The 16,094-nt window shown below is 33.7% G+C and overlaps 2 protein-coding genes across 4 annotated transcripts; one reads left to right on the forward strand and one right to left on the reverse strand.

Moving 5' to 3' along the window:
- Nucleotides 1-217: 217 nt before the first annotated feature.
- LOC107408090 (uncharacterized) lies at nucleotides 218-6,079 on the reverse strand. The gene is made up of 6 exons (XM_016015452.4): nucleotides 5,874-6,079; nucleotides 5,645-5,769; nucleotides 4,734-4,830; nucleotides 4,525-4,634; nucleotides 1,664-1,738; nucleotides 218-622 (listed from the first exon to the last, which is right to left on the reverse strand). The coding sequence occupies exons 1-6, from the start codon at nucleotides 5,941-5,943 to the stop codon at nucleotides 572-574; spliced, it is 528 nt and encodes a 175-aa protein (XP_015870938.3). The 5' UTR covers nucleotides 5,944-6,079; the 3' UTR covers nucleotides 218-571.
- A 49-nt stretch (nucleotides 6,080-6,128) lies between these two features.
- Nucleotides 6,129-14,402, forward strand: LOC107408091 (uncharacterized). Of its 3 annotated transcripts, none has more exons than XM_060819604.1 (14): nucleotides 6,129-6,601; nucleotides 7,227-7,289; nucleotides 7,762-8,211; nucleotides 9,386-9,457; nucleotides 9,897-10,022; nucleotides 10,132-10,344; nucleotides 10,986-11,033; nucleotides 11,672-11,827; nucleotides 12,169-12,330; nucleotides 12,684-12,777; nucleotides 12,859-12,977; nucleotides 13,108-13,152; nucleotides 13,303-13,684; nucleotides 13,811-14,402. In XM_060819604.1, exons 1-13 carry the CDS (start codon nucleotides 6,269-6,271, stop codon nucleotides 13,534-13,536), a joined length of 2,115 nt encoding a protein of 704 aa, XP_060675587.1. In that variant the 5' UTR covers nucleotides 6,129-6,268; the 3' UTR covers nucleotides 13,537-13,684; nucleotides 13,811-14,402. The 3 variants fall into 3 exon arrangements, with proteins under 3 accessions (XP_060675587.1, XP_060675584.1, XP_060675589.1); XM_060819601.1 differs by having other exon boundaries at nucleotides 13,303-13,643; XM_060819606.1 differs by lacking the exon at nucleotides 13,108-13,152 and having other exon boundaries at nucleotides 13,303-13,643.
- The last annotated feature ends 1,692 nt before the right edge of the window (nucleotides 14,403-16,094 follow it).

Genomic DNA, 16,094 nt, shown 5'->3' on the forward strand with positions numbered 1-16,094 from the left:
AAATTTTTAATTTCAAAAAAGCCTCATTATTAATAATCAATTTGTACAATGTATATATACATATATAAATTATCTCATCAAAGCCAAATTTATTCAAAATGATGCATATTTTCAATGGATATACGTATATAAAATATAAAATAAAAAAATAAAAAATTATATGTATTTTTTTGAGAATGCATGTATTTTTTGAGGATACATAACCTCCCTGAATAAATTCTAAAGAAAACATCCAATCTCAACACCATTTTATACGAGTTTCGTTCAATGATATACGAAATCAAGGTTTGTGATAGATGCTATCAACAACCAAATGAAACCTCAATAGTTGTCCTCAAACACACATGACTAGGCAAGCGGATCCTTCCGCTAATGGTTTCTTTTTCATCTAGCACAGTAAACTTTATTCTTGAGTCTCATAATTTATTAGTTACAAGTTACATCTGGTGATTATGACGTTGATTTACAATGAATAAGCAGAACTCTGCAATGTTTAAACACGAAAATATATGATCCAGTTGTGCACTCGATGTTCATAAGAATTGCAGCTCAGACATTTGTTTGCTTCATTTTAATCCACTGGAACCTCAACCTCCATCTTCATATCAGAGTTTCCAAGTATCTGCAATAACGAAGAGTAGATTTTATAAGTATTCCTTTTCAAATCGAAGATGGCTTGCAGGCATGACAGAATTGTTTTTCCACATAATTTAGAATACAGAATTATAAAACAGTTAAAACTTATTTCCATTGCGTTCAAGCATGTTGAAATTGGATGATAACATGACGATACTACATAGGAAATGGAAAATGGCTTGATGGCCAAGTTCGTCGCAAATATACTTGCTAGTGAGATTGGAAAAAGGTGAAAGTACAAAAACATAATTGCTTAAGCTGATTAAGATACAGGTACGGTAAAGTTGGAGATGGTGAAATGACAACTTTTCAACACCCAAAAGACTGACGGCACAGCTCTTAATTAAAATTGACTGTGTTGCAAGAACTAGAACTCAGGAACTTCAAAAAGACTTGAAAGTACCTGAAAACGAGGCTTTATAATTTACAGTGATACTCTATATATTGTAATAGATGATTAAGAAAAGGCCAACTAAATAGGAAAATGGACTTCTGATGTCAAACTATATCATCTAACTTTCAGATGTATCACTTATAAACTGGATGGATCCCTGTGATTAAAATAAAGATAATAACATGCCTACATCCAATAAATTTACGGTGATATTCTACATATTGTAATAGATGATTAAGAAATGGCCAACTAAATAGGAAAATGGACTCTAGCTTCTTCTGATATCAAACCATATTAGCCGACTTTCAGATGTATCACTAAAACTGGATGCACCCTTGTGAAGAAAACTAGATAATGAAATGCCTATCCAATAAGTTTTAAGGACCCCTAATCCCCAATCTGTACATCACAAATCAAAGAGAATAGGAAAAACGGTATTGAAATTTTAGTTGGACTTGGACTCCCACAGGTATAAAGATGTAATCTAGGACACTTTGCAACAAGGCTATTTGCTTTTGGCCTTTTACTTTTAGTATTCTTGAAAATGATAATTCTATTAACACATCCATGGATCATGTGAAAAACATAAGTCATAATGCTGCAATTGAATAATCACAGATATACATGGTGTACCTTCATGAAGTCAGATATGGTTAATGAGGCATCCTTTGCATAGCCTGATTCCTCAAGGACACGAGTCAATACTTGCTGTACAAAAACAAAACACCAAATGCAAACAAAAACAAAAAAGGCATTAAATTAGAAGCAAATCTCATTCAATCTTTGTAATTAATGGTCCTACAACAGTAAAATTTGTAAAATTATGTTGGAAGCAAAGTTGAAGTTGGGCTTTCTAATCACCGATTCATGGTTGTATGGACAACATGGCTTGAACAAAAGTTCAAGGAGATATTTACAAATTAAAATCTTAATTTCCTTCACTGATAATATAAACAACAATCTGATTAATCCCAATGTGTCATGTTTCATAACACCACCCCACATCAAAGAAAAACTAAGTTTTCAAAGTATTATGCCTAAATGCACTAAAATTTAATGATAACTTGCAATATCGATTAAAACCAAAAAAATAAATAAAAATAAATAAAAATAAAAAACCATGAGTCTTTAACAAGTTACTTATACGAAGGCAATCAATTTACAAAGAAAACATTCTTAAAACTGCTTGTGCTGGTTCTCTCCCATGAATCAGCTTCACAGTATTTTCAAAGTCAATGCAAATCCTATAAAGTTGGATAAGTACCTGTTTTTATGTATCATTTAAGTGCGAGAGATGTTTTGACAAAAGAAAAAACATCTAAGTTGGAGAGATGTTTCGTAATCATTTGGGAACCTTCTTTTAGGTATTTTACCATGAAAGGTTATAAAGTAGGGAACCTTACTATATCAGTTATATTAGGTGTCTTCAACAATTGTACTATAGGAATAATATGTGTCTAGTAAAAGGAATGATATTTAAATTATACACGTCTTTGTAACAGTAGAACTCTTGCCTGTATGAGGGAATCCTCTAAGTTTGTAAAGGCAGAGTCGAATCTCCCATCTATTAATATAAATCTTTAGTATTTCCCTCCTTCAAAAGTTGGTATCAGAGCCTTCCATTTACAAAACCCTTTTTCGATCCTTAACCTATCCTCAACCTAGTAATTCAAAGTATGCTCTGTGGTTGCACATTAAATGATCTTACACATCAGAAAAGAATACTATGTATTCATAGACATCGGGCTTGGTTTCTTGGTTATTTTAGAGCTTTGAAATAGAATCGGCAATTAGAGCAAAAATAAGGGCAATAGCTGTTGTGTTATATTTTGGCACTGTAAGACCCTAAAATTCCTCTTCTAATTTCCTATAAATCCTTGTGTTTTACAAATATTTCTTGAGGTATTAAGGCCATGGCTGAAATAACTACTGTTAGTAACCAAATACCAAATATCCAAACCCATGATAACCATATAGACAATTTTTATTATGAAGCCCAATGGTCAGAAATGCATCCTTCTATTTCTTCTTCAAAATATCCCTTAGACTCTTTAGCTCTCTATCTATTTAAACCTTATCAATGTTATAGATTATCTCCTACCAAACAGTTTTTTTAAAACAATTATTCCTTCAAGAGCTTCTAATATGTAGCGCTCCATATCCTTGGTCTCTATAACTCTTAACTTCTTCTTCAGTAAAAAGAGGCAAGTATGTTTCATGATTGGAAGTATTCATGTTTGAACAGCTACTTCAGAGGATTCGTAGATTTGCAGCTATTTTAGAAATTCGTGGAGGAATAATTGTCTTTAGTAATTGCTTGATAGGAATTTATAATATTGATAAGGATTAAGTGGATAAAGTGCCAAAGAGGGAGGATTTGAAGAAGAAATAGAAGGATGCGTTTTTTACCATTGAGCTTCATAATAGAAATTGTCTATACAGTTATCATGGGCTTAGGTATATGGTATTTGGTTACTAGTGATCATTATTTCAGCCATGGCCTTAATACCTAAAGAAGAATTTATAAAAGGTAAGGATTTATAGGAAAATTAGAGGAGGAATTTTAGGGTCTTACATAACACAAATAATGGCTATTGCCCTTATTTCTGCTCTAATTCCTGATCCTATTTTAAAGCTCTAAAATAACCCAGAGGACCAAATCAAATGTCTATGACTACCTAGTATTCTTTTCAGATATGGAAGATCAGTCTATGCAGCAGCCAGAGAACATACTTTGAATTACTAGGTTGAAAATAGGTTAAGGATAGAAAAAGAGTTTTGGAAATGGAAGGCTCTGATACCAATTTTGGAAAGAGGGAAATACTAAAGATTTATATTAATAGATGAGAGATACAGTCAATTCTGCCTTTACAAACTTAGGGGATTCCCTTATATAGGTATGCTATTACAAGGACACATGTATAATTTAAATATCATTCCTTTTGCTACACATATTAATCCTATAGTACAATTATTGAAGACACTTAACAATTATTGAAGACACTTAATACTAATGATACAGCAATACTAATGATACAGCAAGATTCCCTACTTTACATCCTTTCATAGTACAATACCTAAAAGAGGAAAGTCTTTTAAAAACAATAAAAAAATAAAAAGCTGGAAATCCCAGCATGAGAACACCCAAAAGATAGTCAAGTTCAAACAAAGTACTAAAATAGCTAACTTAATGCATTCTAGCGGAACTGATCAGGAATGTATTAATTGCTTATGAAAGTCATTCTCTAGTTATGGAAATTGTTGAAGCAAAAGCATGTGCAGATCTAAGCAACTCTATTATTGAAAAGACCCAAGGTTTCTTCTCCCAAACAAAAAGAATCTCCTCGCAGTTATACCTAACATCCATTCCCTTCATCTAGAATCACGGATGCTTAAAATTCAAAAATTGAATATCCTGTGCTCTCATTCTTTTTCTATTCAAAAGAGGGCATAAAGGAACGAAATAGCAAGAAAAATTTCTGAAAGTAACGAACCTCCCTCTGTTGCTCGGATATGAATTGTCCTGTCAAATCGCGCAAAATGTTCAGCAGGTCACCGGCTGTAACTTTCCCATTGCAGTCTGTATCATATACCTTGAAAATAACTACAAAAGAAATGACCACCCAGAACTATAATTCAGAAAGAGAAAACTACTAAGCTTGTAACATTTAATATATAATAATAAATCATTAAGAGTGATTACATTCAATTTTCTGCTGCAAGCTTGCTCGAGAACTGAATGCTGACAAGAATGCTACAAATTCTTTAAAATTCAATCCGTCCAACATCCTCAGCAATCTCTGAAAGATGAATAATACCACATAATATACCAGTAACCAAAGTGCACACAACATATATAGATGTTTGACATATACAACCACTAGATGCAGACTTAAACCATATATGTTATAGGTCATAAATCTGTATTTTCCAGGGATACAAAATCTGCCGCCCACTTGTCCTAAGTGAGGTTGAATGAGAAAAAAGCTAGATCCAAAGTGACAGTAGTATTTCATATATCTTATAAGGACTAAAAAACTTAGATTCTCCGCCAATGTAACTCATGTGTACACTCAAACAAACCAATGCAATTATATTGGTTAAAATGTCACCGAAAAAAGGTATTAATTTGTATTTTGCTATCAATATCGTTTCTTGGCCATAAAATCACATATATGTTAAATACTTCCAAGTTTTATATCCTAAAGACAATTTGGTCAGTAAAAACCTATAAAAATAGCGGCTCTCACTTATCCACTTCAACAACTCTCCAAACTTAATTGTGATAACCACACACCAACTTGGACAACGTTGTTAATAAATCCTGAAGGCTCCCCCTCAGTCTCTTCCCATTCAGGCAATGCGTTCCAAATAATGTCCGTACCTTGAACTCAGTATTTTCCCCCATAATTTGATACAGCAAACTCATTACAAGATCATACATTCATGAAAATATATCACTTTGTTTCTTCTTACGTTTGCAAAAAGAAAAGAAAAATGGATTAAACCAATTGAAATCATAAATCTATACACATGCATTGATATAAAAACTCTAGGTTTTCAATATTAATTGAGAGAGAGAGAGAGAGAGAGAGAGAGATAGAGATTGAGGACCTGAGAGAGGGGATTGACGGCGAATTCAGGTACGGACAAGAATTCATCGGCGGAGATGAAACCTCCGCCACTGCGATCGAGCTGACAGAATCTCTGGTACAGCGAAACAATCTCCTGCTGCGAAACTACAAACATAGAGAAAGCACACAGAAAACCCCAAAAAATGGAGCCGAATCAAAACCAGATATGAAGGAAATCGGGTCTTGCGAAAATGCGGATGTAAGCTTACAGGCATGGTTGCAGTGCTCTTCGACTTCTTCAATGTCGTACTGAGTCAGCATGGACGATGTGTTGCCCATGACTACGTATAAGCCCTAATTTGGAGCTGTTTGTTTGTACGAAGGAAGACGAAGTAGGCAGCATTTTTACCCCTTCAACTTCCAACGTATAGATCGCAGTTGCAGTCTCTCTTGGTTGGTATCGTTTGGTAGGCGCGTGGGGATGTCAGGCGAAGGAAAACGTTGTAAACACGACTTGTCGTTCACTTCGTGCTGAAAGGACAAAATCGGAATAGGGTTAACCTTATTTGGATATCCGACTTGTCGTTTTTTTCCTCTGTGTTATCTTCAAGTTCCTACTCCAAAAGGCTTTCCCTTCATTTCTCTCTCACTGTCTGCCAAAACTATGTCTCTCCTTCCTTGTAAGCTTTTCTGTGTTCGGCCTCCTAACCCTAACCCTAGGCTTCCCTGTTCCGGCGTTGGACTCCGTTATCATTGTCCCCAAACATTCCGAGTGTTCAGTGCTAAGAGGAGCGGCAAGCAGAGGTACCCATCCGAGAAGAAGAAGATCAAATTGAAACACAAGGAAACTTTAGCTGAAGTTAAGACCAGGAACAAGTTCCAGGGCATTTGGAGGCTGTCTAAGCTTGGTGTTACGGTGGATAAGGACCCTGGAAAAGACTTTCTCGGCGTCTCCGATGGCTTGCTTGAAGCGATTGCTAAAGTGCTTGAGTTTCCGGTAATTTGGGCTTTCGTTATTTTTTATTGGTTCATGAGAAAATGGAGAAAGAAAATGGAAAAAGAAAATGCTTTTTTTTTCTTTCGGGAAATGTTGTTTTGATAGTGGGTTTTGATTCTTGGGAATGGGAAATGGGAAGACTCGTATCGATTAAGATATAAAAATCATGTCAAAACTTGGCCTAGATGTGAAATATTAGTGTTGGTACTGATTAATGACCGTTAAATTCAAAATGTTGAGCAAAATGTTTTTGGCGGGAAAAAAGATGTTCCCAATCTTCATAACAGTTTAGGTGCTATTTCTTATATACCAGTATAGCATGTCTCTTTGGATGCGAAGAATAAGCTGCAAACAAAATGGTTAAGTAGAAAATATTTGAGGGTGAAATAGTTTTCTCTTACATCAGCTAAGTGGAGTTTTTCAATGGAAACCTCGTATTGAAAGTTTTACATCCAAAATTCCCATATGGCCTTATCTTTTAGCTTCCCCCACATTTTAGAGTGTTTAAGAATAGTTGTTCTTTTAGGATTACTTTTTACTTTATTTTATATCAATAAGTGGTAAAAGCAATCATAAAGAGTTGTTCTATGGTTATCTCATTAAACCTTTTCTTCCTTAATTCCAGGTTGCAGAGATGTTGCCATCAGAAGCATTCACAGTTGTTCGGAAATCTTTCGATGCAAGGAAGGTCTGTTTAGAAAGAATTGTAAAAGTATCTAATTTGTTTGGGAAATATTATCATTCGGTGTAAATGCAAAAAGAAAGCTTCCTTTATTTAAAATAAAATTAAGTTATCCAGGAGTAAACTTTATATTTATATCAGTCAATTTTGGTAACTATATGCCTATTTTGGACTATAAGTTTTTCTGTGTGGAATGATTTTCACCCTTTGTCCATGAATTGCTGAATATAAACATATATATATATATATATATATAACATTTAAATGTTGAAATCTAACTCTTGACATGTATTCTTTGTGTTGAAATAATTACATGGGTTGCTTTACCTTTTATTCTCAATGTTTGTTTGGAAAAAAAAAAAAATCTAGCCCTTGAGTTGTTAAACAAAGTTAGTCTTGGAGTTTTTGGTTTGAGCAACTCATGTGCTTTATTGTTCTTCTTTTATTTATTTATTTATTATTATTTTCATTTTTTTAGAAAATAAAGGAGCCCAAATTCGTGTACATAGTGGACATGGATGTCGAGAAGCTTGTAAGTCTAGAGGCTCGTACTGAGGATTTCATATCTATGTTGGAGCCTAGAGTTGGATTGGTGGAACATATGCCTCACAGAAAAATATCTGAAGATTTGATCAACCTAGTACATGACTGTAAAAAGATCCCTGAAGATACAATTCGAAGTGAAAGCGGGCATAAAATTTACTCTCCATCAGGGAGATCCAACATGTATCAAACAGCTACAAAACCAAAAATTGCAGTTGTGGGTAGTGGACCATCAGGGCTTTTCGCTTCCCTAGTTCTTGCAGAACTTGGTGCAAATGTTACCTTAATAGAAAGAGGTCAGCCTGTCGAACAGAGGGGACGTGATATTGGAGCTTTGGTTGTACAAAGGATGTTACAAACAGAAAGCAACTTTTGCTTTGGGGAGGTTATACTTTTAACTTGAACCACTTTTTGCTATAGTAGAACGTTTTTTAAGTACCTCAATTAATTTAATTTGCCATTCATTCTCTATTTTGAATTTCATGATCTTGAATTCCTTGATGTTTTTGGCTATTGATCCAAATAGACTCATTTTGTTACTAGATGCCTGTTACCAGGGACATGGCATGGCTGCTGATATTCTGACGAAATTAATTATTACATTTCTTATAATTGTTTATATTCTGTTAATTTTTTAATGCACTTAGGTGGACATGTGAAATTTAGTTGCTGTCTTTTGATTTTTTTTTCTAATGAATATCACCCTTATTTTCTTCTTTATAACATTTGTATAAAGAAACTATATTTTCTTCTTTATTAAATTTGTATAAAGAGACTATCTAGTAATGATGGTTACATTACAAAATGTGCACTTATAGCATTTAGGAATATGTAGTTATGCAATGAATTTATTGGAATTTTGAGCAATTACATGAGAGGTACTTCTTCTTGGTGCATAACTTCCCATCTTTCTTACTTTATGATATATTTTCCGTTGTAAATACCATTTGGGTTTGTGTATGTCATTCCTATGACCACCTAAAGTACCTAACATGAGATGTGTTGATGAAATAATAAGAAATACCACTTTTCAGCAAATTCCAGATTTATGTTGGTGAAAATTGAAATTTCAATACATACTGTATTTTTATTTTTATTCGGACTGTTGACTTGGAAACTTTTCTGATTGAGAAATTGTAGAAACTTGTGCTTGCTAATTGAAAATGTCTGTCTCATATGATATCTTAATTTATTTGTCATTTGTTTTTTAAGTGTTGCCTTATAATTATCTCTTTCAATTTCATATAATGATGGGAATTTGGTATTTGGTGCTGTAATACTGTGGATGTCTGTAAATGTCTTGCTATTCTACTAATCTACAATTATTTCCGACTGTTTTGTTCTATTAATTTCATTTTCATTTAAATGTCTTGCTATTCTACTAATCTACAATTATTTCCAACTGTTTGGTTCTATTAATTTCATTTTCATTTAAATGTCTTGCTATTCTACTAATCTACAATTATTTCCAACTGTTTTGTTCTATTAATTTCATTTTCATTTATGCTATCATGATTTATTTACAATTGAGTCATTTATCAAGGACTTATACATTGCAGGGTGGTGCAGGTACCTGGAGTGATGGAAAGCTACTAACTAGAATTGGAAGAAACAGTGATAGCGTTTTGGCGGTTAGGACTACGCCTTTTTTTCCTTTTCCATGTTTTTCTTTTCTGTTCCCTTTATTTCACTAGGACTAGGAACATAATGTGAGGTTTTCTGATGCTTTAAAGCTAGTAAAACAGTTCAGGCAGCTAAGTGTAAGAAAAACAACATACTGTAATCATGACACCTGGATGCTTAAAATATCTTTCAAACACCTAGAAAAACAAAATGAATGAGTGTAATGTCACCATCCTTCATGCTATTTCTTTCCATATTATTAACAAATAAATCATAGAACCAAATATTTGCTCAGTTTCTCTTCCATGCTGGTTTCTGCAATCTTACATCAACCATTATTTGTTGTTGCTTGATTAGAAGTACTTTATAATGTTCAATTCACGGCTATTTTTGCATCTTAGGTTTTTGAGATTTCATGGGTTGATCAACAGCTATTATCTTTTTTAGGTTTTAAAAACTTTTGTGCGCTTTGGAGCTCCGAAAGGAATCATGGTAAATGGGAAGCCTCATTTGGGAACAGACAAACTGATTCCTTTACTTCGCAATTTTCGGCAACATCTACAAAATTTGGGTGTGAGTCACATTTATAGTTTCAAGCTTAATCAGTCAAATGCATATTGTCTGGTACATGTTACTTGATCTCAAAATTTTGCCTCATGGTACCTTTTCTTAACTTGCTTAGGTTACTATCAAGTTTGGGAAGAGGGTAGATGATCTCCTTGTAGAGGATGCACATGTTGTAGGTGTTAAAGTTACTGATTCAGGCGACAGTCTACGGTCTAATTGCCAGAAATGGGGATATGATGCTGTTGTTTTAGCTGTTGGGCATTCTGCACGTGATATTTATGAAATGCTTCTTTCTCATAACGTGGACTTGGTCCCCAAAGACTTTTCTGTAAGTTGCTTCTCTTCCATTTCATTTGGATTGATAAGGATACTTTGTATATATTTATAAATATGCTAATCCTGACATTGGTTACTCATTAGCCAATATAATCAAATTCTGCAACATTCCTTACATAATTTCCAATTCTATTAATGTGTATCACATTATGGGAGATAAAACACATAGAACTTAGTAGTGTAAGCAATATTTAATATATCCTCTATGTAGAGCACTTAAATTGAGAAAACGGGGAACCCTTGGGCTTATTTAATATGTTGTTTCTGTATGAGCATAATAGCTCGAACTACCTTAATTTTCTTCATTCATTTGTTGGAGATGTGATGTTAAGATACTGTACGGTCACAGCAGTTTTGTTGGAAGTTATGAAGGAGATGGTTTTAATTGATAGTTGGACATGACTTTTATTTAGTTATTATAGGGGAACATTATTCTAATAGACTAGGATTATGACAAAATTATTTTATAATGTTAATCATGTTTACTGGAAGAAGGGATCTGCAAATGATGCATGAGCTTAGTTTGCTGGCTTAAAAAACTATATTAGTGAATATTCAGTACTCTGTACCAGTATTGGAGCATGAGCTTGTGACTTGTTTATGAATGTGATGAGAATTTACATTGGTGAATAGGTGGGTTTGCGGATTGAGCACCCTCAAGAAGTAATAAACAGCATACAGGTTGGTTGCCCATTTTCTTTTTTTTCTTTTTTTTCTTTTTTTTCTTTTTTGGGGGAAATTGATTGCATATGCTACTGGTGAAGTGGTTTACAATCATCTCCTACAAATCTGAAGTTATTTTCTGCCATTGTTGGACTGTATTTAATGTGCCAGATATAAGATAATAGTGTACTTTAATGCAAAGGAAAAATAGGAAAAAATGATGGAAACACCAAGCGCCTCCTAAAGGAAAATTGAGGATGAGGAAAAGGAAACTTAAAAAGTCATTTTACCTTTGTAGTTCCCATGGCAATAACACTATAAATGATGTGTTCTTGACTCCTAATTATTGGGTAAGGTTGTTGATTTTAATTTACAACTTTGTTGCAACATTTTATGAAATTCTTTACTCAGTTTTTATGCAATGTTAACCCATTTATAGGTCCCAAAACATGTTTTCAAATCTTTACCTTACGCCTGATATCATGTGTTTTGGTTCGTCTAATTAAAAAGGCCACCTTGCCATGTAGATGAGGCATTTATAACATATAGAAAGCCAAAAAAGTAATAATAAATAAATAATTTATTTGTTCTTATTCAATGTTTATCTTAAATCATAAAGAATATTCAATAAATTTGTTTCTATACAAAATATATAGTATTCTGGACTGGCAACTGAGGTTCGAAGTGGACGTGGGAAAGTACCAGTAGCAGACTACAAACTTGTCAAATATGTTGGTGGAGAGGAAGGAGACACATGTGTTGGGGCAATGAATCGTAGTTGCTATTCTTTTTGTATGTGTCCTGGTGGTCAGGTACTTTCATTTTTCGTTTTCTAGGAATTCGTATAAGCAGCATTTTTTCCAGATTGTAATAATAATTCTTAATGATAATGTCAAATGAAATTGCAAATTGCAATTTTATTGGCTTCTCAATGCACTGAAGCATGCAAACTATAGTACATGTAGAGTTATCATCCATAGATTGATGAGCTTCCTCCTTGATGTGACATTAGCAAAAATAAAGTTGTCCTTGCATTTAAAATGTCTTATGAAAATCACCGACCATATTACTAGCATAATTGATGTTAGGATGCAAGAATGCTTCATTACTATGGATCACCTGACATTGGATTTATTTAACTTACCATATGCAGGTTGTTCTCACCAGTACAAATCCATCAGAAATTTGCGTCAATGGTATGTCATTTTCTCGACGAGCTTCCAAATGGGCAAATGCTGCAATTGTTGTGTCTGTCTCAACTGAGGATTTCCATTCATTGAATTTCCATGGACCTCTTGCAGGGGTTGAATTTCAGGTGTGGTATTTTAAATTTTAAATTTCCCGTTTTCTATCTCAGCTTTTCTTTTTTACATTTTGAGAATCACCTTTGTTCCAGCCAACTTCTATGACTGAAATAAAAGGAATTTAGAGTTGACCATGAAGGCTTTCTTCTCAATATATACGGCCATAACAAATTTAAGTATTCTCAATGCCTTTGTCTTAAATATTCTCAATGCCCTTGTCTGTTCTACCACCGCCATCGTATCACATAATCCAATTGAAGAATCTTTTTGCACTGGTGGAATGTCCATAATTTCCTGTTGTTATGTAATAGCATTATGCAAACTACAGAACTATAAAATCTAAACCTACAATGTACAATTTCAGAGAGAATTTGAAAGAAAAGCTGCTATAATGGGTGGGGGGAATTTTGTGGTGCCTGTGCAGACAGTTACCGACTTTCTTGATAACAAATTGTCAGGTAGGATTATTATGCAATTTCAGAATTTTTTTTGCAAACGATCTTCATATAGGTATAATTAAGCTTGCCTTTTTTGTTTAGTGATATCTGTGCCACCATCAAGTTACCGGCTAGGAGTGAAGGCTGCATCTCTCCACGAGTTGTTCCCCACTCATCTAACAGAAGCTTTGCAGCATTCAATCTCAATGTTTGACAAAGAGGTCTTACTTTCTTTTTATTTCTTATCATTATTATTAGTATGGTTACTATTGACTCTTCAATGGCTTGTATTATGTTTGTGAACAATTAGTAAACAAATTTGTGCTTTTCTTTCCAATTTGGAACTTTCAGTTACCAGGATTTATCTCAAAAGAAGCCCTCCTTCATGGAGTGGAGGTAATGTTAGCCAATTAAATTTGTTTCTTGTTGTCCTTGATAAAGATTTTACTGGGACCTTGAATGACACAACTAGCATTAGTTTATTCTACTTATAGATGTTACTTCTATGAATAGTTTTTGTTATCAACTTATTGTTCATGCTTCCAGACTAGGACCAGCTCCCCTGTCCAGATTCCCCGCAGCATTGACACTTATGAGAGCGAATCACTTAAAGGACTCCACCCTGTTGGTGAAGGAGCAGGTTATGCAGGAGGGATTGTAAGTGCAGCAGTCGATGGCATGTATGCAGGTTTTGCTGTGGCAAAAAGTTTCGACTTATGCAGTGGTGGCATAGAGTCCATTTTGGGGAAGGCTCAGAATCCTGGAGTTGTGAAGTACTAGGAGCATATTCAGTTTTCCAGACGGTTTGCAGTACCCCACAAATACATGCACAATCATCCAGATGTCATTTCCAAGGAGCTGACATAGAAAGTTAACTCAAAACTCTGGTATGGAACTTGAGCAAGCATACTACATTTTCGAAACTCTGGTATGGAACTTGAGCAAGCATACTACATTTTCTTAACAGGAATTCACAAAATTAAAATAATAATAATACTTCACGAATTATCAATTAAAATATTTAATATATCCTCCTATTCTTATGGTTATGCAGCTTGTTAAGATTTCTTCTTTGACTTGCTGGTAAAGATTCAAATTCAGCTTATGAAGTAGCAGGGGGTTTATACCAGTCTGATGAAAAATCAAGGAGATAATACAAATACCAGGTGTAATACTTGCATTGATTTTACAAATCATTTTTTCATTTGCTTTGAATCCAGAGTTGAAGTGGTTGCAAAAGTTTATTGAAAAGAGCATCTCCGAAAAATGATGTTGATCGTTAACCTGACAGTACCATAGTTCTCAAGGTGTTTTGGTAACAATTCCGGCAATATATGCAACATTATTTTCTGTTAGATCTTATAAAATCTATATCTTTTTGTAGTCATACGAATTTGAACTTACTCAAAAATGCTAGTTGTTTGTAATTTAGGAAGTGCTTACAAATATTCACTCTGTTCCATGTGGAAATTAGATAGATCCTATAGATTTTGTACATCAAAAAGGTGAATTTTATGGTACATAGGCCCCCGGGCATGTGAACCATATTTTTTAAGTACACTTTATCCCTTTATTTTTATTTTTTTCCCGTAATCACAAGTAAAAGAACCCAAATTTAGCAGAGTTTCACATTGTTGTTTTTGCCATGTTGTGTTTTTGTGTTTTTGCTTTTTATTTATTCATTTTTATTTATGTTTGTCATTTATTACATTTTTTCTTTATTAAAATTTATTGATCTTGTCTAAACAGCAGGAGTTATCTTATTATTAACAAAGTAAATGGTTAAACAAGTATTGACAAATAAATAGTGAGTTTCGAAAACCTCCTAAAACTCAGACGTTGCCAAACAAGAAGTAAAAATGCAAAAAAGCAAGGAGAAAAAGGCAGATGAAAGTGTACAAGAAAGATTGATTATGAGCAAAGCAGGACAAAGTCATAAAACAGAATTTGACAAAACCGGATGTAAGCACAAAAAGTTAATTCTTTTCGAGATTTGGGTTAAAAATGGATATTAATGGTGTTTTTCCTTCGAAATTCAAAGAGAGTAACACACCATGTTATATGATAGGGATGACCTTGAGACATGAAACAGAGCTGCCTACATTACTAAGCTCCTGTGTTTCGTTGTTTTCGTAAACAACAGAAGGCAAATTTTCTTGTGGGCTAAGCAGATAAATTTACACATCCTCATGGACCCCAAAAAAAAAAAAAAAAAAAAAACAATGAAATATAAAAGAGACCCAAGTATTTCAGAATTCAGAGCCATTTTGATTCCCTTCTTTGTTAATATCCTGCTGAGGTATCCAATGCGAACTACAACAATCCTACAAACCAAACAAAAGTACAATCTGTGACTATCGACAAAATCTTCAATCTGAATTATTTTTTGTCCCAATTCCATTAAATACAGCCACGTAATTATTATTCACCAAAAAAGAAAAACATAATTAATGGAACAAAATAAATAAATAAATAAATATTACCCATATGGAACGAATTGCCACCTGGCACCCCATGACATGTGTTGAGACCCAATCACACATTAGTGACAATTTTAGCAGATCTTTTATTTTCATTTTCTTCTATTGATTTTGGATTTTTTTTTTTTTTTTTTATGCCTTTAAAAGGACATGTTGGAGCAGAAACAGGACATGTAAAGGCATGGCATATGCATGGGTTTGAATGGCTTTTGATTTCTTGTGTTATGTGCGCGGATTCCAGCACATGAGAGCCCATCATTACTTCTTTTGACCAAATTTTAATCAATATGCAAAGATTTGGACTCTAAAAATCCAAAAAACATTTCATCATCCATTAATTTCCCAGAATCAATTCTCCTTCCTTTCTAAGCATTTAAAATTTATTGGCTCTCAAAAAACCAAATTATTAGTGTCCTTTTGAAGTACTCAAAAACAAGTTGATATGGGTTTGGAAGGTAGCTAAATTAATCCCCCTCACTAATCATTCACAATTGAATATACATTATTCTCAATTTTACCGTCCAAATCATGAAAATAATTGAGTTTCACACAATTAGCTACTAAATTGCTCTATGCTAATCTCATTTTGTTTTTAATTTTTTTTCCTTCTAAGTAGATATAATGATAAAACTACCGTACCAGGAAAAATAAAAGGGATAATAAAGTTCACTCACTCCTCAACAAGACATTAGAAAATCCTGGTTTTGGACTTGTTCCCCTGTGTATTATAAAATCAAATCTAATCCAATGGAGGCCCATTTAGAATTAGAGGTTAAAAACCTGAGAATATACAGAATTTATTTCAGAAAAACAAGCAAAACGACACAACGGTAGACAAAACATGGTAGGCTTAAAGAG

The sequence above is a fragment of the Ziziphus jujuba genome, chromosome 1 (assembly GCF_031755915.1).
Source record: "Ziziphus jujuba cultivar Dongzao chromosome 1, ASM3175591v1".
Lineage (NCBI taxonomy): Eukaryota > Viridiplantae > Streptophyta > Magnoliopsida > Rosales > Rhamnaceae > Ziziphus > Ziziphus jujuba.

Coding starts and splice junctions, on each gene's coding strand:
- LOC107408090 (XM_016015452.4), bottom strand. CDS start 5,943: ATGGGCAACACATCGTCCATGCTGACTCAGTACGACATTGAAGAAGTC. Junction 1,739..4,524: donor TATCCGAGCAACAGAGGGAG/GTTCGTTACTTT, acceptor GTTTTTGTACAG/CAAGTATTGACTCGTGTCCT. Junction 623..1,663: donor CCATATCTGACTTCATGAAG/GTACACCATGTA, acceptor TCGTTATTGCAG/ATACTTGGAAACTCTGATAT.
- LOC107408091 (XM_060819604.1), top strand. CDS start 6,269: ATGTCTCTCCTTCCTTGTAAGCTTTTCTGTGTTCGGCCTCCTAACCCT. Junction 7,290..7,761: donor AATCTTTCGATGCAAGGAAG/GTCTGTTTAGAA, acceptor TCATTTTTTTAG/AAAATAAAGGAGCCCAAATT. Junction 13,153..13,302: donor CCCTCCTTCATGGAGTGGAG/GTAATGTTAGCC, acceptor TCATGCTTCCAG/ACTAGGACCAGCTCCCCTGT.